At 40.7% G+C, this 24,819-nt stretch overlaps 1 protein-coding gene across 4 annotated transcripts in view; it reads left to right on the forward strand.

Annotated features, from left to right (window-relative positions):
• The window catches only part of LOC137992125 (nephrocystin-1-like), a 26,986-nt gene extending 2,167 nt beyond the window's left edge, over window positions 1-24,819 (forward strand). Inside the window, exons 2-27 of one of the 4 annotated variants that reach the window (XM_068837253.1) lie at window positions 169-242; window positions 1,751-1,811; window positions 3,017-3,091; window positions 4,970-5,031; window positions 8,594-8,683; window positions 9,410-9,509; window positions 9,626-9,720; window positions 11,177-11,246; window positions 11,808-11,877; window positions 12,502-12,541; window positions 12,665-12,710; window positions 14,427-14,511; window positions 14,965-15,056; window positions 15,806-15,881; window positions 16,341-16,399; window positions 16,779-16,853; window positions 18,053-18,116; window positions 18,380-18,417; window positions 18,938-19,020; window positions 19,677-19,753; window positions 21,347-21,440; window positions 22,192-22,304; window positions 23,835-23,908; window positions 24,042-24,089; window positions 24,176-24,292; window positions 24,421-24,819. In XM_068837253.1, the coding sequence (XP_068693354.1) occupies window positions 169-242; window positions 1,751-1,811; window positions 3,017-3,091; window positions 4,970-5,031; window positions 8,594-8,683; window positions 9,410-9,509; window positions 9,626-9,720; window positions 11,177-11,246; window positions 11,808-11,877; window positions 12,502-12,541; window positions 12,665-12,710; window positions 14,427-14,511; window positions 14,965-15,056; window positions 15,806-15,881; window positions 16,341-16,399; window positions 16,779-16,853; window positions 18,053-18,116; window positions 18,380-18,417; window positions 18,938-19,020; window positions 19,677-19,753; window positions 21,347-21,440; window positions 22,192-22,304; window positions 23,835-23,908; window positions 24,042-24,089; window positions 24,176-24,292; window positions 24,421-24,555 (2,013 nt within the window). In that variant the 3' untranslated portion in view covers window positions 24,556-24,819. Of the gene's footprint in view, window positions 1-168; window positions 243-1,750; window positions 1,812-3,016; window positions 3,092-4,111; window positions 4,286-4,969; window positions 5,032-8,593; window positions 8,684-9,409; window positions 9,510-9,625; window positions 9,721-11,176; window positions 11,247-11,807; window positions 11,878-12,501; window positions 12,542-12,664; window positions 12,711-14,426; window positions 14,512-14,964; window positions 15,057-15,805; window positions 15,882-16,340; window positions 16,400-16,778; window positions 16,854-18,052; window positions 18,117-18,379; window positions 18,418-18,937; window positions 19,021-19,676; window positions 19,754-21,346; window positions 21,441-22,191; window positions 22,305-23,834; window positions 23,909-24,041; window positions 24,090-24,175; window positions 24,293-24,420 lie in introns of those variants that run through there. The other 3 variants (XM_068837255.1, XM_068837256.1, XM_068837257.1) reach the window with 3 other exon arrangements.

The following is a 24,819-nucleotide window of genomic DNA, read 5'->3' on the forward strand; positions in this document are numbered from 1 at the left end:
TTTGTACATGATAATTCGATTTAACAAATTTTGTTATCCCTGAGAACCATATTACTTAAGTGATTACTTGTAAATTGGTTATATTCATTCAATCATTTGAAAATTAATCAATCTTTGATCAATATTAGTTCAGCTCTTTAGTTTTTGTATGTTGTCTGATTGATTCAGGTTGATGAATTGTCTTCCCGCTTGGATGGCCTGTCGTCAATAACTTCCCCAGAGAGGAAACAAAATTATGATAGGTGGGTTGGGCCAAAGCTGCTGTATAATTATCCTGTATTTGTGAGAGAAGGGATGGATATGATAGCCACAAAGATGCGTGTTTGTTAGAAAATATGAGCAATGCAACTTATTGCACAATACAGTACTAATGACTTGTTACCAAAGACGACTTCTTGCATTCTGCACTGGGAATAGGGCCTGCCAGTTAAGTTTGTGTAGCTGTAGACTTTTGACAAACAGTCTTATTCTGTATTTGCGAAACTGCACGGGGCATCCCGTTCTTATTCAATTGTATATAGAAATGTGTCATTGCATGAAAAACGAAACAAGAAAATACTTTTTAGTGAGTTTGCGGTACTATTAGTTTTCTGGGTAATCCAAAGTAGAGAGAGATAGTCTTTTGCTAGGTTTGCCAACAGTGCTTTTGCCAATTTTTTTGGAAAAATTACATGCATCTCCAGAAATTACATGAAATTAAGATGCACGCCTGATTTTGATGTCCAAATGAATTGTCTGATTTCGTAGACTGGAGTTATATCATAAAAATTAGCAAGCATCTACATGTAATTATTATGTGCATTTCTGGACATGCATGTATACTTAAATTTGCCCACTTTTTGCAATAATGGCCCTATTTGCAGTGCATAATGCCCTGTGCATTGAATAACTACACTCTGTGACAGGAACATCAGGAAAATGTCTCTCAAACCACTGAGGTTGTCGTCAACCATGTTTTTTTTAGTTATAATGGGGTTTTATTCCTTCAATACCATGTCAAGGTGGCCCAAAGCTTCTGTATCTCTTTCTTGTGTGGGATTTAGTGCCATGGGGAAGTGGTTGGGATACTGGTTAGTACTGTGCACTGTGCAGAATGCACTGAAGGGAAGGAGGGGGGGCGGGGGGTACCAAGGGTTTACCCTTCATTAAACTCATTGGCAATAGATAAGCTTGGGGAAGGTGCCAATGAAAGCAGATGGTGGTGCCAAGAAAGATACAAACTACAAACAGGGCACGCAGGTATCCATGGCAACCCAAAGAGCGGCAACCACCACCAGGCACCGGACAAAGTCAGTGGAGTCATACTTACCCACCTCAATACTCACCAAGGCCACCAAAGAGGGAGGGAAGGGGGAGGACAAACTGCCGCACAAAGCACGATTCAGTGCCCAAAACAACTGCACGACCTCACACAGCAAGTATGCGTCATCTGACGCTTGGCGAAAACCCCGGATGGCAAATAGGCACACAGGATCGGCGATCACCGCTGACTGGTATTGGCTTGATTTTAACTTACCCTAAATGACATTAGCCACATAATTATTGCCATGTAAAGGACCAAGTATGTTTCAAAACTGCTGTATCTCTTTTTTTCTTCTATGGGATTTGAACACTGAATGAATGCTACTTGGATCAACAAAAGACATATTCGTTACTTTAGGCTACATTGGAACATGCCCTGACAATAAATTAATAAGTTTACTCTACATAAATATTTTAAATTCAATTATTTTCAATCTTCTTCCCTTAGTTGTGATAAATTGAAGGCAGAAATTGAGTCAATTTCAAGTGAACTGTCTGGTCTTCTCAGGGTATGAAGTCTTGCTATTAAAACATGTGTTGATCCATCATTTAAATGCTAAGTTATTAATGTTCAGGCCCCAGTTGTTCTAAGGTGGATAATACTATCCACCGGTTAAATCACTATCCATTGAATCTATAGTGCAGTTGGTTTCAATATGACTTATCCTATGGATAATGTTTTATCCAGCGGATAGTGCTATCTATCTTTTGAACAACTGTGGCCTGACTATTATTATAAACCTACCTTGTACAAAATTAATGGTGGAAGCATTTTACCCTTTAACTGATTATTTTTTAAAGAGACACATGGGCCGTGAATTGTGAGGGGAGAGGGGAGAGGTTTCGGAGAAAACAACACCGTAGGAGAAAAGTGAAGGGGGGGGGGGGGGGGTCTCCCCAAGCCCCTGAGAGATAATTTTTTTTTTAAATGCTCTTTAACCGGATTATTTTTTAAAGAGACACATGGGCCTTGAATTGTGAGAGGAGAGAGGAGAGGTTTTGGAGAAAACAACACTGTTGGAGAAAAGTGAAGGGGGGGGGGGGGGGGGCTCTCTCCGAGGCCCCTGAGAGATAATGCCAAAAGGGGTTCAATATTATGACGACCTACAGATTTTGGTCATTCAGGATTAACACCAACCCTATGTCAAACATTTTGACCATGAATTGGTCTCTTTCATTTCAACTTTGCAACACTTCCAAGGTCTCAGACAAAAAGCACAGTTGTCCAGTGATGGACTGCTTAATAGTGTGTAGCTGTAATGCACTGACTTGTAGATCGAGTCGGTTTATGACCGAATAATAATAATTATCTCCCTAATCAAGTTAGATCTAAAAATGTTAAGTACTAATAGGAAATTAAAATCACGGACAGTCTGCAAGAAAAGTTTTTTTTGTTTTTTTGTTTTGTTTAATAAATTACAAAGTTACAGTTACAGCGGTACTTCTTCTTCTTGTTCTTCTTCTTCTTGTTCTTCTTCTTCTTGCTCTTCTTCTTCTTCTTCTTCTTCTTCTTGTTCTTCTTCTTCTTCCTCTTCTTCTTCACTAATAAACCACTCAACACTTCTTCAGAGGTATAGTACCAGAGCATAGAGCCCACTTCGTATTAAGATAATCCATGGTGCCTGTTTTGCTTTTATATTAATAGTTGAATAGTTTTAGTATTTTCTCTGGTACATATTTTTCCTCATTTTTGAACACTGTCCTTTTTTATCAGACGGATCAGGAAGCATCTGTAGAAGAATTCAATGAACAGAAAAGCAAAGCAAAGCAAAAGCTTGCTAGTTTAAAGGTAAACAGGTTTTTATCCAATTGACTCCTGGGAGTAAAATTTAACAGATTTTACTCTAACGCCAGACGATTTTACTCGTAAACTGGGGGCGTCTTGGAGTGCCTGAGGAGCGAAAAGACCGATTTGGCTTACTCAATGTTGTACCCAATTCAGTTCTCTTGGGGTTAAGATTATTTGTGCATTGCATTTGCACGATAATGTAGCATTCATATTTAAATGATATAGTTGTAATACCTGCAACAAAACGTTTTAGTCCTAAACGGTCTGAACTGGATACAACATCGAGTTAGCCGAATTGGTCTGTGGTTTATTTCCTAAATATGAAGTAAATGGCCCTGAAAACGATGGAAACACCTTTATTTTGAAAACATACCAACTATTTGTCTGACAAGTAGTTCCTTTTTTGAAGAAAAGTTGTTTTATACTGGTAAGTGCAGTCCTTTCAGGAGTGGAACCGATTGCTCAGATTTCCTAGCTGAAAGTCTGGTGATCCGAAAATTATAGGGATCAAAACTTACCTTTTCGAAAATTTCAGCCAGAAAAAAGGCTCCCGAAAATTCTAGGTGACCTTTTTAGGGTAAAAATCCGTTAAAATGGGCAATTATACCATTTTTTAGATGTTCGAAAATCCTGGGACAGGCAGGCAAGCAAGAAAATTTACAACAAATGTTCCGAAAATTCTAGATCTCAAATCGTCTTCCGAACAAATATTTTCCAAAAATTGACGTTGGGTGCCCCTGAATTAACCTTTGATCACTAGTTCAAATGTTTTGGCCGAAGATATTAACAACGAGTGAATGCTCTTGTGTACGATTTCTGTTTCTGTACTCGTATTGTGGGAATCAGTCCTCAGACAGCTGTTCATTTGACTCATAAAACGGTTAGTTGCATTTACATAGAGAGTATGTTAATTGTCATGCATTTATTCTGCTATTGAACTTGTCAACGACTCAATTTGCATTTTAAGGATCACAGAATTTCTAGTGGCGCAAAAAAAAGGAAAGGAAAAAAAAGAAAGGAAGTGACGCCATGAAGTTCAGAACTAATTTTCGCGGTAAAAAGGTTTCAAATAAGTGATCCCGAAAAAAAGATGTGAAAATTGGTGGGTTTTGTTGCGATATCTCGGCTGATCCTGCATCCCCATTTACACCGGATTATCGGATTATGCAAAAGTCGTTATTTCACGCATACGAGGTTTGTAAAATATGATAGTTGACTGATGCATGTATATACGTATTAAACGATCGTTTTAAAAGATGAATATGAAATTTTAAATGACGAATGGAATTTTTCTCTTGCCATGCAAGGGTACGTTTCTACAATTGTTCACCAGTTTCGATTCGCTAAATTTATTTTCGTTAGCCAGTTCTGACTGCATGAAACACCACATACCCAGCAAACATTATGTGGTAATTTTCAAATGAACACGTCCGCTTTTTCACGGAATTGTGGTCATGATCAATTATTTATTGAATTTTGCGAAAATCAGTCAACAACGAAATCGACCAAAGTCTTGTAGTTTTGTGTTTTCTGTTAATTTTGTGAGAGAAATTCTGAAAATAAGACGATCATATGCCTGATATTGTGTCCCTTCTGTTTTGTCTTGTTGTTTACATTCACTTGTGTTACCACAGGTGAATGTGAGCGATTTGCCTTTCATTAACGTCATTGATTGAAAGATGTTTGGCCTTATACAATTATAATGCTAGCAATGACGTCCGTGCCTAAACATGTTTTCAAATATATTTTGATAAAGGATTGATAATTACTTCATAAACTAGCATTGTCCCGAACATGGTAAGAAGCTGAAACGAAACCATCCTCACGGAGACAACTACATTTAAGTTCAGTTTCTGGGAAATAATTTTTTTTGGACAGAGCCAACTCGATCGAATTTCCGAGCAGTTGGAGCCTGATGAAGTTGAAGAGGATTATTTCAGGTAAGGTCAAACTTATGGATACAACGTAGAAACCACACGTATGTCAAGAACTTTCGTTTCCAGGAGACATCAGCGATTAACATTTCCGTTTTATTGTTGCTTTTTGACCTTATTCACAAATGGCGGTAAATTTATAATTCTTTTGTCCAAGTGCAAATTAGCCTGGACCAAGTCTCGATGCCATACAGTAATTTGAAAATATTTCTTGCTCTAAAATGAGGTTTGGTAGGCTAAGAACATTAAAACAGGCGCCATTTATGAATAAGGTCTATTGATCGCTTGTTTCATCGATTAAACTTGTTCAATGTAGAGAGAACCTCTGTAACAGAAATGCTTTTGCGAATTCTTTTGGTTGGCACGCTGAATTAAACGCAATTTGCGGTGAAGAGCCCTTTCTCTAAGGAAACCGATACGCTTCAGCGTATCCTCAGACCTCCCCTGTGTGGATCGGATGGCACTGTCGTCGCGGAGCCATATTGCGGGTTGTATCCTGGGACCAGGATCCGCAGTTGGCGTTATGGTGGCAAAAAAAAATTGGCGAGGGAAGCGAGCACTCGCCAATTTTTTTTTCGCCACGCTCCTTTTCGCTCCATAACCCGAACTGCGTAGCGTGTTCCCAGATTATGCGGGTTGCAGTGCGAGAACGCCTTTCTTTCTTTATCGATCAGTTGGAGGTTTTTCCCAATACGGACCGACCAAGGCCGGTGAATAACATTATTTACATCCTCATTTTGCGCTCTGCCATAGCCTTCAAAAGAATCAGATCAGCTTACTTTGGTTCCCAAACGATCCTGCGATTTCCAAGTCCCTTTCAGGGAAATATCCAGTGTTCTGTTCCGGCATGAAAAAGAAGAGCCTCGCACGAGTGCACGTGGGGAGGAGTGCGAATCAACTTACATATATACTTACTTGACGATTCCTCCGTAGATGCTTTTTAGGGCCATTGAAACGAACAGAAAGCTAGTTGACTATTTGCGTAGCGGAGAAGCTGAACCAGGGACCACTAACATCAAATTCAACGAGTGGTCAGAACGGGTCTTGATCCCGTCGGGATCTCCGGATCGCAAGGCCAGCGACTGTTAGCTTTTGATGACAGGAGAAAACCGAAGTACCGGGGAAAAAAGCCTCTTGGAGTCGAGTAAAAAACCAACAAATTTAGCCCCCATTTGGTGTCTCGTCTACATCTACATCTACATATTCCAGCACTCGGCAAATTCCCTTTTTTGGGCCCACAAAAGGACAGAGAAAAACTCTGACAAGGGTGGGAATTGAACCCACGACCTTCGGGTTAGATCACCGCTGCTCTGTCGACTGAGCTACAAGGCCAGACGGGAGCAGGCCGTGGGAACTGAAGATGTTAAAGTCACGACAATTAACATTACAAGTACAAGGAAGGATTACGTTTTTGCAAACGTTGTCCGTGTAGCACTTATATATGAACAGACTTAAATGATTAGAGTGTATGTAATGTGAAGTGCTAAGTTTCCACCCCATAAGAACCATCACTACTAGATCATCAGAAAATAGCAATTCCCATGGGACACCCTGTCTGAAGCCTTCACTTATTATTCACTTCGAACAGGAACGGACTCCCAGCTGAGCCTTGATGCAGCCCGACCTTGATGTCAAAGGGCTCTGTCTGTCCATGCACAGTCCTCACTACCGTCTTGGTGTTTTCATATGTCGCTCTCACCAACCTGACTAGACTCTCTGGCACATTTCTCTTTCTCAGACACCAGTAAAGCAGCTCCCGTGGCACTCTATCGTACGCCTTTTCGAGGTCAACGAAGGTGAAGTACAGATCTCTCTTCTTCTGTACTTGCTTGACTATAATACTGCGTCGATTCTTCCTTTTCTCGTGCTGAACCCAAACTGCATGCTGTCAATGTTGATTATCTTTCGTAGCCTCTGATCTAATATACGCTTCATGACCTTCAGTAGTGGCTATAGTAGCGTAATTCCCCGGTAGTTACCACAATCCATTGGGTCGCCCTTCTTTTTATATATCGGCACTGTTTCACTGTTCTCCCATTCAGACGGTATGCTCTCCTCTACCATATCGCCTCCAACAGCTCGGTAATCATTTCGTTTCCCAATTCTTTCAGGACCTTGATAAGGTCAACACTCACCCCTGAACACCCTGCAGCTTTCCCCGTCTTCATCTTCTCAACTGCCTTCTTCACTTCTTCCCCATGCCACCTTGGTTATCGGTCCTTCAACAGCTGCTGACTTGAGTCAGAAGATCCCCTTTGTTCTCAACATTCAGTAGGGTGCAGAAGTATTCCCTCCATCTGTCTTTGATGTTTTCTCCTGCTGGTTCTTTGTCACTGATATTTCACCCACGTCCTTTCTTGCTGACATCCTTTGCTTTGCTATTCCATATACTGCTGCCCCTGCATCCCTAGTGTCCAGATTGTTGTGGAATTCATTTCCTGCATCCCATCTGGCTTTGGCACTGCTTCCTTCGCCTCTTTTTTCGCAACTCGGTACGCATTCTTTTTCTGTTTCTTTTGTTCCTCGAGTTCATGCCCGGTAGTTTGCCACTCCTTGTAGCGGGCACTTTTCTTGGCTTTGATTTTATCTTGAACCTCATTACTCCACCACCACGTCTCCTTCTTTTCACCTCTTCCGCTTGTAGTTTTCCGACACAACTCTTCCGCTGCCTTAAGAACAGCCTCTTTGATGTTTTCCCACTTATCATGTACTGAACCGGTATGAGCAGTATACTGGTTTTCCACCTTCTCCCGAAAGGCCTGCTTGTTCTCCGTTTTTTTTTTTTTTTTCTTGCGACACTCTTTCCCCCTTAATGTTTGAAATCCTTGCAGACCAATCCTTGCAGTGTAACGACTTCCTCTCCGACTTCCTCTCCTACAAAGGGAGGCAGGAGTTTTTCTGGCCGGATGCTCTTCCTGATACCAACAGCATTAGTTGAACCTTGAAGGGGGCGTATCCCCAGCGTCATTGTGAGTGCCGCCGTTGCTTAGCAAATTCCAACTCGTTCGCCGACACTGCACATCTGCCTTGTTGCTGACCAAGGCTTCACCTGTAACCCTAGGCAGGGTGGCATCCGGGTGCTATGCCTTGCCAAAGGGCAACCCGTGTTTGGTCCGGGACAGCTTATTTGAATATTCGCTGCTAACCTCTATATCTGGAGGTCTTTCCCCTATCCGCCACATGGGGACCTGGAGAGTTGGAGTTCTCTCTCCCCTCCTTCGGTGCCCTCCTTTCAGTGCCAACGAAAAAGTCGCGGCTCTTTGGGAAAGGAAATCTCGAACATGCTCGTTAGTCGGGCTTCAGTTTTTATCCGAGTTGTTGAACCAGCCCTCGGCTCCCTCACACACTTATTGTTTTCCTTTTCAACTGTGGATTTGGTGGTGAGGCGAAATTTCGTATGCCAGGCCTGCCCGGTCAAAAAGCTCATAGGAAAAGGCCCTACAAAGCATTGTATCGATCTAGATCTAGACCCTTTCCAGCTTTTTCTTTAGGAGAGCATCGCATGTTTGTGGGATAGCTCAATTAAAGTACTGTAAACGCATGATTGCGTGCTTTATAAAATTCACAGAAAGATGAGGGCAGGGGAAGTCGGAGCCTCCAACAGCGATATATTGACGGATAAAGCTGATGACGACGCTGATGCGCGTTTACCGGAGAGGTGCGTTTCGTTTTTCCTTTATAAACTCGATCGCATAATCGTACGTGGGAAACTAATTAAGCTTTCTTATCTCTGTGTCTATTTTCCAGCACTCGACCGGCAAATTCCTCTTGATTTGCGGCTTATGTTGCCAACGCGTCTTTCCTGCTCCATTCATAGCTGTTTCATTCAGCTTACGTTGTCTCATGCATAATTCTGTTTTGATATATCACAACAATGCGGTCACATTTGTTGTAGAATGTTGCTCAAATCCCAACACCGTGAATTCCGTGTCCTACCGTTTTCCAAATAGTTTATGAGATCTTTCCCTCAGAATTTTATGACCCAGGGTTGTACGACCGGACCTACAGCTTATAGTCCTTATCAGAGAAAACTTGGAAGTCTAAGTCTAGACCGAATGCAACTGAAAAGGCGGCCAGTAACGATTTGTTTTCTAACGTGAACTAGACCTACTTAGCCTTGTTGCCTTGTGGGGTTGATTAGTACTAAGATAAAAGAACGATATATTTGCTAGATGTCTTTTTTGCATTCGGTCTATTTCTAGATGTAATTACAAAGGCAGTACTTTCTCTTCAGTTATTTTAGACCCAGAGTGTCTGTCCGCCTGAGATTCCACCGCTGCTTTTGGTTGAGATTGTTACTTTCAGCTAAACACGGGATTATAAGCCGTATCGCTTAATGATACGCTCACCTGTCTATTTCACCTTTATCTTTTACAATGGCCAGCGGAGAAGAAGAAGAAGAAGAAGAAGAAGAGGAAACAGACGACGATGAGGATGAGCAAGACGAGGACAACGACGAGGAGAGCACAGCAAGTGTAGTTGTGGTGCGTTATAAGTTTTTACTCTTTGTTTTTGAACTTGGTATCTAGTCATGTCCAAAAGAAAATCTAACAGCTAATCACCTGTTTGATTGGTCTGTCTGTTCGTTTTATTTGCTTAGGTTCGTAAAGTGAAAGCTCTGAGCGATTTTATTGGTGAACAAGATGGCGATCTCAGCTTCGAGAAGGGCGAGATTCTAACAGTCATCAAAACAACGTAGGTAATCACGACTTTGGGACTCAACAGTGGTAAAGTCGATTTTCTTTCTTGCTTAAGCCCAGATGAAAACTGCTTTCTTTCTTATTTCAGTTTCGTGATACTGTGCATTTCGTGAGAATCAATTTATATTCCTATAAAATGTAAAACTACAATCCTCGCCGAAAAATTACATTAGGACGGTTTCACATCAGCCTGGAACCAAACACTTTAAATCTTCACCTCTGCAGTAGAGGTGAACGGGGCGAAAATACCAACACGATCTCTTCCTCAAATAAAGGATTATCCTTCATTGTCATTTTGCCTTAAATGAAGTATTATCCTCCATTTTGATCACTCTGTCCCAGGACTTGTGGTAGCAAATTAAAAGAAAAATTAAAAGCAGCCCCTGAACAGGATTTTTTACCCATACTAATTAGTATATATATATAATCATTGTTGAATAATGGTTAAGTCTGAAGCTTGATTTTAAAATGGTTATCTTCCTCTTGAAGTTTGGTAACCGACATTTTTCACTGTGTAAGCTTGCTTCTTAGCGGGTGTTAATACACATTTACAGCGGCCCTTTTTTGGAAGAAAAAAGTTATTGACATTAATAAAAAGTGACATCCTCGCAGTTATTGATGTGGTTGTTTAGTGGTTAAGTGAAGGGGTTATTAATCACACGTTCCTAGGTTCGAGTCCTGCGAGTCCAGACATCGGGGTTCTCCTTTTAAAAGAAATATGTTCATTTCCCATGATCCCTATCAAGCTTTCAGTGTCCAAAATGAACGATAATACTTCACTTGGAAGAAAGTGACAATTAAGAATAATCCTTCAATTGAGGAAGAGACTTGGTTGGAAAATACATCGGCGAGCGGAGCTATCTAAGGGGAGGATTGAGTAGGCCATTTCCGAGTTCATGTCTGCCTCCAACCTCGTCCCCAGGGCGCTTTTCCCTGGCTTTGGGAAAAGCGCCCGGGGGACAAGGTTGGTCCGCCTCCCCTTCAAAGCGAGTCTAAGTGCGAAGTTTTTCTTATGAAAATTAGTTTTTATTCATATGTAAAGTAGAACTAATTACCATGATCACAAAAACCTCGCACTTAGACTCGCTTTTAAGAGGAGGCAGACATGAACTCGAAAATGGCCTATTTCCTGCAGCGGAGAATGGGGAGTTTTGCAGGCGTTTCTGGCGTTTTCATATGGTGCTTTTCCTCACGCGTGCCATCGGCGCCGAATATTCAACATGTTGAATAATCTTTGGCACGAGTGAACAAATCCTCCAAGGTTAGCTAACTTTGTGCATATGAAAAGCTATTTCCTTACCATCTTACACCAAAACGCATGCGTCAGGTTCCTCGCAATTCAGCTCACAAACAATATTTGCACACGCTCCTTGTGTTTGCCGTACCGCCGAATGCAGACCAATACAGTATTGTGCGAGTATCTAATGAATTGTCGTTGATTCATCATTAAGGGAAGATGGCTGGTGGGATGCCGAAAATGCAGCAGGAAAACAAGGGGTTGTACCGAAGACGCTTCTTGAGGTATTTTAAATAATGTAATTAAGAGTGGATAGCAATTGTTGTCCTCAAACGAACTAGAAACCAACTAATGCACTCATCGATGATTCCTTGAACATAGCAGGAAAAAGACTAGTGAACCACTAACAGGTGTCGAGTTTTCATGTGACGTCATCGCCGCCATGTTGGTGGACGAAAGCAAAAGATCTCTGATTAGCTCCTTTTGTTCGCCCACCAGCATTTGAACAATACTTCATTGTTATTTGTGTCCTAACCTGTCTCTTAGTACTTCGGCGGATGCTTTACCGCTCGGCTGTTGAATTTCTGGGAGATTAGCCAATAAACAAGGGTTCTGTATATTGCAATTACTGGGACAGAAGTATTGCAAGGTACAAGGCCTTGTAATAAAGAAAATTGTTACAAAGTTTTGTTGCCGTCAAGTCCGTTAACTCTTGTATCTGCCTTTTTCTGTCCCACGTTTCTTGTCAAGAAGACCGAGGCTGATCTTAGTATTTTATTGAGACATGGATGACTAAAGAAATCTAAGTGGTGTGTAAAAGGTTTTGAGGTTCTGGTTTTTATTAGATAATCCCAGAAGAGGAGCCGGCTCCTCCCTCACAAGAACCAGGAGAGGAATCAAACGAAATTAAGAGAGGTAACATATTAGAGTCTATTCTAAGCAACCAGCGAAGATTAGTTTCCATAAACAATGATGCAAAACAGACTCAGAAATCCAATGTTAACACTCACTTTCATGCCAAACCTTCTTTTGTTGTATAACTTGGTTAGAATAAATGAAGAGATGATTTTTCCCTATGCCAAACTTAAGGATACTCGGAAAAAATTCGAGTGCTCCTGGGTCAGAATAGCATAGTTACGCGCACGCGCATTGGTTTTTTCAATCGAGTGTGCGTGTTCAGTACGGAAAAGTTGCAAAACGCCTAGTAAATACTGAAAGAGACGGAATAACTTTAAACCGGAGGATATAATGGTGATTTGTCCATCACAGAACTTTAAATTTCGTCATTTTACATCGTTATCCAGAACGAAAATGCTTTTTTATGCTCCTTTAGTCATTAAATCCACTGTTTTTACCGCTCTCTATTCCCTCTCCTCTGTTGTTGCATAAGATTTCAATTGTTGTATTTAGAAGACGTCAATTTTAATTTTTCAGCTCCTTACAAGCATGTAACACGAACATGAAGTCAGCCGGGCTCCACATGTAGGAAAGTCTTTGTGAAGTATCGCTTATAATGGGCCTTTATCTGTTTAATTGCAGAGATGAAAGATGAAGTTCCAGAGCTGACAGAAAGGAGAAGGTGTGAATAAATTAGACATAACATTCTCGGTTCAGTTATAATGGTCAGTTTCAGTAATCGCTTAAATACTCTGTTTCTAACTACCTTCCTGCCTGTTTTTTTTCCTCTTTCGTGTTTATTTAGTGGATTAGAACTGTGGAAAACTCTGCAAAAAGAAGGCAGTCAAGAGGTACATGTGTCGCTACAGTTCTTTGTCCGTTTCCACAGTTCACGCTCGCGCGCGCGCGGTAGTGTGAAGCACACGCGAGTTAGCGCTCATTGTGACGTGTACTTTTTTGTGATTCGTTTTGACAGCCTTAACGCAACCTTTAACGTATTAACTTCAGTTTTTGTCGGGGCAGTTTATGAAGCTTTATTTGTCGATAATGGCATACTGTTTGTCTCTTGGTATACCGGATAAGGTATCTGTTTTTTTTATCTATGTTATACATGTTATCTAAGATCTCTCCAAATATCGAAGCGTCAAGTTAATTATTTCCTAAACAGTATCAGCTAGTAGGAGTTTTAAACGTTTTTTTCGGAGACGTTATCGCTGAACCTCGCGGTTTTAGAATTTTCGGTTTTGATTCGTGTTTTCTTGTTTAAGCTATTAGGCCTTTAATATTTGATCGGAATATATGAATTTGTAAACTCTTTATGCATTTACTTATCTTGTTTTCGGATGGCCTAGATCGAACCCTTTATATTTGGAGATGTGTTTGGTTTTAATTATGCAAATTTGAATTGCGTTTTTCCCTCAACACTAAGCTTTAAAATGGAAAACGAATTTAGGTTTCGTTCATTTAAAAATTGCCATTCTGGTTTTACTGAACCTTTTACTAACGGTTAAATTTTCCTGAAATTAACGCAGAAAAATGATTTGGCTAAATTTCGTTTTAAAATGCCTTTCTCCACGGCTCTTTTTTCCTTTGATTGACAGACAGTTTAACGTGAAAACGATTTGCATTTTTCTGACTTAGTGAAAGAGAAGGAAAATAGATCTTTTCACGGTGTGACTTTTTTGTTCAGATTGCTTTTTACCTGGAAACAACACTAAGACAGTACTTTGACTCCACTTTGTCCGTAAAAGGGTCACATCTCACACTGGTGTAGTCCTACCTCTTTAAGAGGTTTGTATTGCATTGAAAGAAAAATATATTCAATTCTTATTCAGCCAAAGAACAATTTTTTGAAATACTAGATTCATGAAATAATCGACAGAATTATTCTTTAACCTGAAACTGATGGAAACTTGGGCATACATTTTCGAAGAAAAATTCCCAGTTTGAGCTTCCATTACTATTTTAGATCTTTTACCGCTGAGGTTCAGAAAGCCATTAAATTAAATTCAAGTGACAGTCGTCGGATTGAACCAATGTTGGCAACTGAGCAAATAATTCGCTATGCTTAATGCAATTCCGTTTCTTTGTAGGTTCGAAAATTATCGGTAGCGCATCACTTTATAGAAATTTGCAAGCAAATTTTCACACTTGCCACGCTTTGTTGATAAAATGAAGGCGTTGCGGTTGTGAAACCATGACCGGTGTTCTCTCTCTAAACTGTCCTTCATTATGTATCTTTTTTGCGAAAAAGGTTAAAACCTGAAAGTTAAAACTAAAAGGTTTTAATTTTCATTCTTTGCCAGTTGCATTTAATTGTGAAGTAATTAGTATTCCACTTTAATACGTTGGTTTTAAATATTTTTAGCTCATCAACGTGCGATGAAAAGCCCTAAGAGTTCGTTTTAATGCAAGCCTCGCCTTATGGTTTCTTTTCGCTTCCTTGACTGTTGACCATTTTTTTGTTATCTACACATAACCTTTTTATTGTAACTGTTGTAAAATTTGGTAGCAAATTAAAAAGGCTGTTTTGTTTTCAAGCCAACCTCTGTTTCTGCGTTTTACAGACCAGCGCCACCGATGTACTGAAAGCCATGGGTGCAATGCCCAGCGGTTTCCGCTCAACTACCCTTGGAAGACTGGCGAAGCAAGGCATGTAACGGCTGCTTCTTATTTTTTATTCCTTCATGCCCTCTCATCCCATCTTTCAGGGAGAGTATTGGTAAATGTTTTAATGAAAGATATACAAATTTCATGCATTGGAACTGCCGGCATCCAACGGTTTCCTGAGCGAAAGATCATTGCAGTTTTTAGGAAAACGTAAGTATTTTTAAAGTGTGTCGTCGACTGGCAGTTAGAACTCACAAGGTCTTCATGATAACCTTCGCTCGTTTGCCGCTCACACAAAGACAGTCACATCGAATATATACGAACTGATACAGTCCAGCAAACAACTGTATATACAGTCTGTTTGAGTCGGTCCATATAATTAAATTTGTAAGGAATACAGCTTTTATTTATGCTCGAGATCTTGTGCTAGATTAACTTTTGCTAATTCCGTTTTGTCGGTCATAGTTTTTCATGATTTTGTTTATTCTGTTTCAGAACAATTCCAAACCAGTTTTTGGGTGATGCCAAAATTAAGCAGGTCGAATGTTGCGTTTAGAGACATTACATGGGACCCAGTAACTAAACAGGTATCTTTCTTGATCGAATGCCTTTTTCGCGAAAAACCTTCATTCTGATTCGGGATGGTCAAGCGCACAATTTGCTTTCGATACTTAATTAAAATCCGTTCTATGTTGACAAATTGATTGTTTAAATACCCTAAACTATATTACTCGATTCGGATTGGTTTAGAGCAGTTCAATTTTATCCCAAATTATACCCGGGGGCCCTATCGCGAAAGCTCCTCCGGTTTATGCGCCAGAAAAGCCATTCACGAAACTGCAATCCCCTTTTTTTGATAAACTGGTCTTTTTATAACATGTTTTCAAGATAGCCGAAAACAGAATGATCGTGGAGTTTGATGTCTGAAATCTCTCAGTTCTCAAGATACAAAGGAATTTTTGATTCCCGACTTTCGAGAAGCGGGCCCTGGCAGAGTAACCATGTAACCACGTGGGTACGACCAAGAAAACGGCCGACAATGGGCAGTTTACATGAAAACGATGTGACAAATCATAGAACAAGCCAAGTTAATGGAACTGGATGAATTTGTGCGCAAATTAATAAACAAATGTTAGCTCGAGAAGGAGATCGAGAGACTTTTGTGGAGCGTATTTTAAATAAAATTTCCACTGTACCCTGGTCCGATTCGGAATTGATGGTCCGGTTTCCATTCTGGATAGAGAGAATTTAAAACATTCAAACTGTGTTTAATTAGTTGGGACCTTCTCTGTCGAAACTTTCATCCGAACACGAGTTTCTTGTTTTATCTTTGTAGTTACGGCCGAGACTGTCAAAGACAAACCGAGTTTTTCAGATCGTGAGCGCAAAAATGATACCTTTTCCAGGAACAGGTACGGCCATCACTGATGACTTTTGCGTCTTTTTAATATTTATTTTTTGCCAACCAAGATGAAATAATGTCATAAATAGAAACATACTTCCAAAACCTTTCTGAAGACCTTCATGAGACACATAGTTTAAAATTATTGCGCTATTTTTGAAATGTAGCTCTAAATGCTAGTTTTTAGTTAATGACTAAAGAGGGGTCGAAATTTCGACACATTTGCCATATATTTCTATTCTGTTTAAAGTAAAAAACCCTTTCTGTTAGAGCATTTTCGCATTTGTCTTATTTGAAACACAGAGTTGTTTGTAAATTAGCCGTCCTCCATTTCTGACGCCGTGTATTTAGCAGCTTTTGTCCCTTTTGTATCTGACCCGAAGGACGAATGTTGAAAGGAGAAAGATGCGCGGTAAAACACTGTCTCATCTTCTTCTAGTTGAAGTAACAATCAGACTTTGTTTTTCAGGAATCGAAATTGTTAGCCGCCATGTAAGGATCGTTATATGGGATAGTGCCAACAAACAGGTAATTCCGATTCAAATTTGGACAAGAATTAGAGTTAAACATCCTAATATTATGTGGAATGACCAAAGAAAGTTGATTTGATCGATGTCGCTTTAATCGACTGCCTCACAACTGGCTATAACGGGCAAAAAATTGACCTTTGCAACTTACAAAGACAATCAAATTGGGTAATCCTGACGCAGTGCAAAGCTAACCGCGGGAAAGCGTAAGCGAGCAAGTCACAATTTTTACATTTATCCTGTGACTGGTAAGGAACGTTCTCGCGGTTTTTTTGTGCCAATCGCTAGTCCTGGAAATGTAAAACCAATGCAATCGTAAATGGAAAGTCGACCTTTATTTAAAACCGTTGTTCATTATGGTATGTGATTTATTATTCCAGCCTCTCAGCAATGTGCACTCGATTCGTGCCATGACAACCGATAAAGATCCAATGACATGGAATTTCAACCCTAAGGTACCTCTCACGTTGTGGAATGTTCGTTATTTGATAAAATGTTTCTCAGGACAGCCACCAAACCACATCATTCCTTTTGATAGAACTCTTTAAACACGAAGTAAGAGGTGTAGCTTTGCGCTCTGTTTTTCTTCAAATTTATTCAAGCACAATCGATAATTCAGTATGGCGATTAACAAACAGCAGAGCAAAGAACACAGAGAAGGGACTATTAAAAGATATTTCCAGGGCCGGAAGAGAGTTTCGGGATTTTAAAATAAGGACGGCAGACAAAAGCGCGTATAACTTATTACAGACACATTGCCGATGGGGGCGTTTTTCATCGCACCCAAATGTGCACAGCTCTGTATGCGAACACAGTTGATTAACCAATCATAAAAAAAAATGCCTCGCAATCAATTGTATTTTTTTTTTTTTTGCCCTTAAAGAATATTATCCTTGCTAGCTTCCCTTCTTTTTTCGAAAATTGTCACCCCTTGAGTTTTTAAAGAGTGCATGCTTTCCAGTCTTTTACGTAGAGCTCTATTCGCTCGTCACGTGACCGTTCGCAAATTTGCTTGTGAATTTGCTGGACATTTTCTACTCACAAGTCTTGGTCACTCACTTCCGACTATGAGATATGGCGATTTTATATCCGTTTACTTAGGGGCTGTTTACATGAGAAAACTTCCCCGGCGCGAGTTCCATACTGGGATGACTATTCGTATCATGTTTACACGATGGCTACGTAATTTCACATAAAGCACACCTGACGTTCATTAAATACATGCCATTTTGGATTGACGAAATTCTCGTAGAGGTCAAGCTCATACCGAAACGAGTGGTTTTCCCTCGTTTACATTACACTGTTGCGGGATTTTGTACCGGAATGAAATTATCGCTCCGGGACAGAAACCGGGGTGAACTCGCGCCGATATGACATTTTCTGGTGGTATCATGTAAAGGAATGCTGAGCCACAAGAGGGAACCGGAAGGAACTCGCTCCGGGACGGAAGTCGCCCCGATATCATGTAAAACACCCCCTTTATTGGATAAACGTTTTAGCAAAAAGATGAGACTTTTTGTAGATGAGGGCACTTTGTGATATTCATATGACCTCATCCGTCAAATTGATTGGGGAAAGAGGGTAGGAATTCAAAAGTGTGAATGGCTTTGGTAGTTTTTGGAGTGATTATCATAAGTTTTTTTTGTACTTTCAGTGCCCCTCCAGTGTGTTTGATTCAGAGTGCTTGGCTCGAATAAATTCTAATGATGATTCTCTTGGTGAGTAAACTCTGCTTTGGATACTCGTTCGTCCACTCAGTCTTCTGCGAAAGTTAATTCGATGTCTTGGAACGGGAAGGAACCTTATTTAAGTGTCTAGTCATTCTAGCGCTGGAGCACTAATTGGAGACACTGTGAACTGAAATTAACAATCAACGTAAATCAAGTCAAAAACAGTTAATGTTCTGAAAGTTTTCGCTTGGCCGGGATAGCTGCAGATACCGATGATTTGTGTAATTCTCTTCCTTTTATTCTTCTTTTAGTTATTTTGTTTGAATTAAACATGCTTTACAAAAGAACGGTGAGTATCGTTTTCACTACTACACTAGTGTGCGTGTAAAAGAACAGAGAACGTGGTGCTACAACGCCATGTATTACGTTTTTCAGTCTCATTTTCTTGGCATCTTACTCCTTGATCTCTAAGAGGAAAAGAAGTCTCCAAGCAACATTGGGATAGTAACACAATTTTTATTCAAATATGGGTAGCAATGCATCTATTACATAGAATAGAGCCTATATGCGCACAAATGATCATGAAACAACAATTGCCTTTTAACCATGATGGACATGAATGGACGAGCTTTGTTATATTCCCACCCAACGAATACGAGGTTACTGAGTGGTGCACGCGTCTATGAATTTTCAGCTAAGTTTTACCTCAAGGCCTTAATCAGTGGATACTGTTGCTACAGGACTCAAAAGGCCACTCAACAGGTCATTCAATAGCTAACAGCGTTCTACCCTCATCAGAGATCTCGAAACGACAGCGTAAAGTTGTATGTTTAAACTCCTTTGTTTATTCTTTTTTCCGTTTATTTTAGTCCACGGGCGAGAAAAGTGAGGTGGCCTGTGGCTGGTGTGTACTGAAGTTGTTCGAGGAAAATGGATCTCCTGTACCGAACAAGTAAGAACACCACTAGAATTCTTACTTATACCCGCCGAGTAAGGGCCCTTCTGCCTCTTAAGTTTGCGTCGGTTTTAAGCTTTCACCATCTTCGCGACATGGATGAAGGCAACGTGGCCGACATGGTGCAAGCCCCACGCACTGTTCTCAGGAAAGACTGGATCGAGCATCTATCGTTTCAGCACAACAAGATCGCGGCGGCCATGCATCTTGTTGAGACCACATTGAGACCTTAGCGTAAGAGTTTAAAGCCAGAGGAAATAACGTAGCAATGTTAAAAGAGTTTTTACCCATAACTTTACTGTCTGTTTGAAACTTTGGCGCGAAAGGGGCCCTAACAAGTGGCGATGCGGGCTTCACTTCCAATCTTTTCTGAGATCCACAAGCTTGTTTATTAGCGACCTTGAGATTATAGTACGAGAACGACTACGAGTAAAGAACGAAACTTTTCGAAATGCGCGTACTCAGAACTGAGAACTCGTACTGGTAGTCGTCCTCGAACCGAATGTCAATCTGAAGGTCGCTATTTACTCTTGGAATGCGCTAGTAAACAGCCAACTGGCCTGCCTCCGGATTTCAAAATTCTGAGATGTCATCAACTCAGCGATAGGTTTAAGCCGATCAAAAGTCATAAATTCTTGGTTTTCGTTTTTCAGGACATATGAAATTCCTCTCAATGGCGGAACTCCTTTTGATACCGGGGTGGACTTGGACCCATCCGTCAGTTTAAAGAGTAAATATTTTTATCCCAATTTACTGTCGTTGTTGATTTCTTATCTTCTTCATTTCGAATTTAAATTAAGAGATTAACACCATTTTTTTCTTCGTTGAACCAGTGATATTCTCGCCTGCAAGAAAGCTCTTACGTTGAAAATAGCGCGGTCGACATATAAGGGCTTGGTGACTAGTTTCGGAAGGAAGAAGAAAGCCCTTATATGTCGACCGCTCTCCATTTTCAACGAAAGAGCCTCAGGATAATGATATTAGGGACCTTAAGATCTACGACGGCGTCGTTGACGAAAACGTCACCTCAAAATAGAATTTTGCTCCAGTATAAGTCTCTCGCGATTCGATTATTGCATCTCGTTCACGTCGAACAATGTGGGCGAAGTATCCTAAAAATAAATTGGTACGAGCGGTTACAAAGTGAAACTAGAAAATGAAAGATTCTCTGTTACATGCTCACGTTGTCGTCAAAACCTAAAATTAGGTGATTTCACGTCGTCATCATGCAGAGAATCGCAAAAATATGAGCAAAAATCCGTGCCGCACGTGCAGCACGATTATTTATGTGCTTTTAACCAATGATATCATTGTTTTGTGGCGTTTTCGTCGACCTCGTCGTCGTAGCTCTTAAGCTCCCTATTCTTGCTTTGCAACGTTGACGTTGATGTAGCCGTCGTTGCTTATACCAAAAAACTTACTACTTATCAAGGACGACGACGACGGCTACGAGAACACCACAAAACGATAAATTAAAAAACCAAAAAAGGCAATGGCTCTGCACGCCCCGCGCGTGCGTTTTGCATTTTGGTACATTTTCTTTTCGTTGTCGTCCTGACAACGACGCCAAATAATCAAATTAAGGTTTTATGGAGGAGGTGAGAGCCCATGCAACGATAAATAAATTGTCAAATCTCACTCCGAACATACTTACCGTTCATTCCAAGTTCATATACACTTCCCATGCCGAATGACTTGGAATAGACGCGAAATGATTTTAATAATCGGAAGTTATGTTTTTACAAAACGTTTTTATTGCCGTGGTCCGCGTTTTCTCTGCTTAAGTTCTCTTCTCCCTGTTTTGACCAACGGTCGAAACATCAGCTTTTCCATCTTCCGACGGCTGTCAATTGTACTTTTATATCAAGCCCGCTGACACCATCCAATCCTCGTGTTTCAAACATTTACCAACGCAGCACCACAGCTTGGTATAGCCTGAGTTTCAATAGCGAACCAAGCGCAAGTACAATCACAAGCATAAGCAGCTTATGCTAGTGAAAACGAGCGTTGACATAAGCATCAAAATCAACCACGTTATCCGCCATTTTTTTTTTAATTTTCAGACGCGTGGGATCTGGAACGAGTGTTTTAATTGGCCAGACGTAGCAAATGTCTTTGTGCTTATGTTGCGTTTCGTTTTCACATGACGCAAGTGAACGCAAGCACAAAGAAAAGGAAAAACTTTAATCCTTGTGCTTTTGCTTATGCTTGCGTCAACCCCGTTTTCACTGTGAGTTAAGCGCTCCTGTGCTTGCGCCGTCCCTAGTGAAAACCAGGCTTATCAGCTTGAATGTACGCTGCTGATTTGTTTCTCTGCTTTCAGTGAGTACCAGCCGCTTCCAACAGGTTGTTCGTACCAACCGACAGCCAAGGCTTACAGTAAAAATGATTTCATATCAAAGAAGAGAAATGTACGAGTGAGTAAAACAATTCCCTGTTTGTGTCACCTTTTAGCAACCTTCAGTTTTAAACTATTTATCCAGTCATTTCTTTACAAAGTCGGCTAAATGTGTGAACAAACGAAAATTGATGCCTCCATCTCGGGATGGTTCGTCACGTTATCTTCTCGGCCGCAAAGTAAAGATTGCTTTACAAGCCTCTTGACAGGAACCAACGAAAGCCTTGACACACGTGAAACTTAACACCAGGGCAGTTGTCGCATGATAGTTGATGCTCTTGATCCCGTTTGGCCAACACCTACCATGCTAGCTTGCGAGCAAACTCTTCGCGGGGTAAGCGAGGTGAAAGAGCAGAGCCAACTTACAGTCTGCGATCATGCAATATCTTCAAGTTAAACTCTGTCATCACCCACCATTCTCTTTAAAGACGCTTAATTTTCCTGATGATGGTCGATGACTCAGTTACTTCCCGCGTGATACTCAATGATAGTTTGTTAGTGACATTTCCATGTACGCAGTATCAGTATGGTCTGGTATACAAAGCTCAGCTAAACCATGGTCTACTATCATCAATTTGTTTGCTCATGAGAATTATAGTTGATCATGGTTAGTCGTCTAATAAAGAATTATGAACTATTTTCCACCGTTTCAGTAGGACGTTCGGGTGTTTCAAACCTCGGATAGAGACTTGTCTTTTAAATGAAATATTATCCAACTGGGATTGGAGGACACTGAATTGATTGATTCATGTTCTGCTTGTTTTCTTCAGCATGTTGCCGGATACACTATTAACATGTCACGTGTACACTCAGTTTATATCCTTGTTTCGACAACTGCTGACCGAGGCGATCATGGACGAAGGCCGCGATTCCCAAGATGCTGGCAAGTTGTTTTAATAGGGATAGTTGAGCTGTTAAGGGAGAGCAACGACAACTGCAACTTGAAAGTATTTCTTCTTAAGTCGTATGCGATTCTTCTATCCTGTTAGCGTTGTATAATACTGCCTACCCATCCTATAACTGGCTTTGTCAAAACTGTTTTAATTAACCCTTTCACCGCCAAGAATGCAAATTGACACTTATAGATTTTACTCTGTCTAACGCCAGATGATTTTACTCGTCGATGAGGGAGCCCTCGGCAGTGAAAGGGTTAACAACATCGAGATTCGTTCAAAAGCTATGGTTCATAGTTTTGTGCTCACGTTGTCATCAAAACCTAAAACTTGTTTTGCAGACTGAGTACGGCAAATTATTATATCTCTCAGATAGTACGCGCGCTGTAATTGGCTAAATTAGCGGGCCGTATAGACCCATATCACTCAATGTCCAAACAAAAGATTTTGCCCGTCGAACCTCTCATTCAGTGTAAGGCTGGACGGGCAAAGACAATGCAAAGACAAAGCCTTTATTCCCCACGGACTCCAAAATAGCCGCAGAGTGATAAAAGTAAATTCTACAGTACGACCCGCTGTACAGCCCGCTAAATTTAAAATTTCGACAAAACATCATCTAGCGAGTTTTTCATGTCATTTCTGTTGCATAAACTTGTACTGAAAACTGCTTGAATCTTGCAAGCAACTATTTCAAACTTAACAGCCAAGAAGATTTAGTTTTTGGGATTTTGGCACGGCATTCTTTGTGGCAGTTGAACCTTCCGCTTCACTTTGACTAGTTTCCTTGCCCGCGCGCCGGTTAACCTCAGAGATACAATAAATATCTTACTAACCTCGTTTTCTCGGTCCGTACTGTCAGTTACGGATCCTCGTTTTTTCCCGTTGATTTATGGCCCGCGCGCTTCGCGCTTGGGCCATAAATCAACGGGAGAAAACTCGGTCCGTAACTTACAGTACGGACCTCGAACTCGGTTAGTAAGAGGTATGTCATGTAATAAAATGCGTGCCGCGTGTGCAGCACGATTATTTGTGCTCTCTTAACCAAATAAGTTCGTCTTTTAGTTAAGTTGCCATTGCCGTAGCCGTGTTCGTCATGCATTTAAACGACCAAATCTATTTTCATTTTCTTCTCTCAAGTCACCTTTGGATTGGCGTACTGCTGTACCAGCTAGTTTCGCTAGTCCTCGGAATGAATAATACGGCGCGTGCTTAGGGCCGACTTGATTGGCTTTAACAATTTCTACGTCCACTCAAAATATATTAGGGAGCATAAGCATGAGCATTTTTGAGACGCGGACGGCAACCGGAAGTCAGCCGTTTCCCCTTTTACCTTCACGTCACACAACCACGTTTATATTGCTGAGTATATTTTCTCCATTAGAGATGATTAGCATAAACATCTGGGAGAGACCACTGTCCTGGCACGCGAAATGTTCTCTTCCGGTTGCCGTCCGTATTATTCGCCCGCGAACTACTGATCCCAGCTCACTATTTTTTGGTGTTTTTGCCTCGTTTTCCAGGCTTTATCATGGACCCAATAATATCGACTTTTCCTAAAATCCTTTACACCACAGATGTAATGGATGCCTTAAAGGTAAGCACAGAGGAGGGGGAGTTAACCATCCCTCAGCGACAGCTGCCAGTATCGCTATAAAATTCCTCCGAGGTTGTTGCATGACTTTCATTGGCGACCTTGTTGTCTCAGTCGCTTTTTTTTTTATTTTCAGCGTTGTTGGGATGAGAAGAACAAACGAGATCTCAAACGATCTCAACGAGTAAGTCATTGTCATCGTTTTGTCATATCACTTAACTGTAACCTGATATTTCCAACTCTTTTTTTTTTTTTTTTTTTTGCTCAAAGAGAGACGGCGCAGTGATGAGAAGATTCTTTAGGGAGGTTTACATGGACAGTGTATTTCCAATGTTAAATTCCGCTGAACTACCGCCGTACATCTGGGGGAACGACGATCGGGAAAAGGTGAGTCTTCGATATCGTTCCCAGGACTTTTCCTTCGCGAACGTCCTGGTAACAAAGTTTGTGAATCCGTTTGCATTGGACAAGATGTTTACAAGTTATTCATCGGCTGAATTTTTCCTTTGGTCTAGGAACGGCTGTCATGGATACTGGCTTATTGTGATAAACGAAATGCTGTGGACAATTTGCTAGCACCTAACAGGCTTTACAAACCATTCAATGTGGATCGATTCACTCTTGATTTATCCAAACTCGAAGCCACGTAGCATTGCCTGCGATGCAAGTTTCGTCAAAAGATGGAGGAACGTCAGGAGACCCAAGATTTGAAACGTGCACACAACCCTATTGACCTGCTTCAACTTGAAATTTTGGTGTTAGTGTGTTCGTCAAGCCATTTGGACTATTTGTGAAGAAAAGAAATGTTTCATTCTATTGCTGTACATAGATGTTCTAAAAATTATAGGTCTATTATGTCTTAATTAAAATGTTCCGGAGAATTCACCTCTTACCCAAAAAAGTAAGCATGCACT

The sequence above is a fragment of the Montipora foliosa genome, chromosome 2, assembly GCF_036669935.1.
Source record: "Montipora foliosa isolate CH-2021 chromosome 2, ASM3666993v2, whole genome shotgun sequence".
NCBI classification, from domain to species: Eukaryota; Metazoa; Cnidaria; class Anthozoa; order Scleractinia; family Acroporidae; genus Montipora; species Montipora foliosa.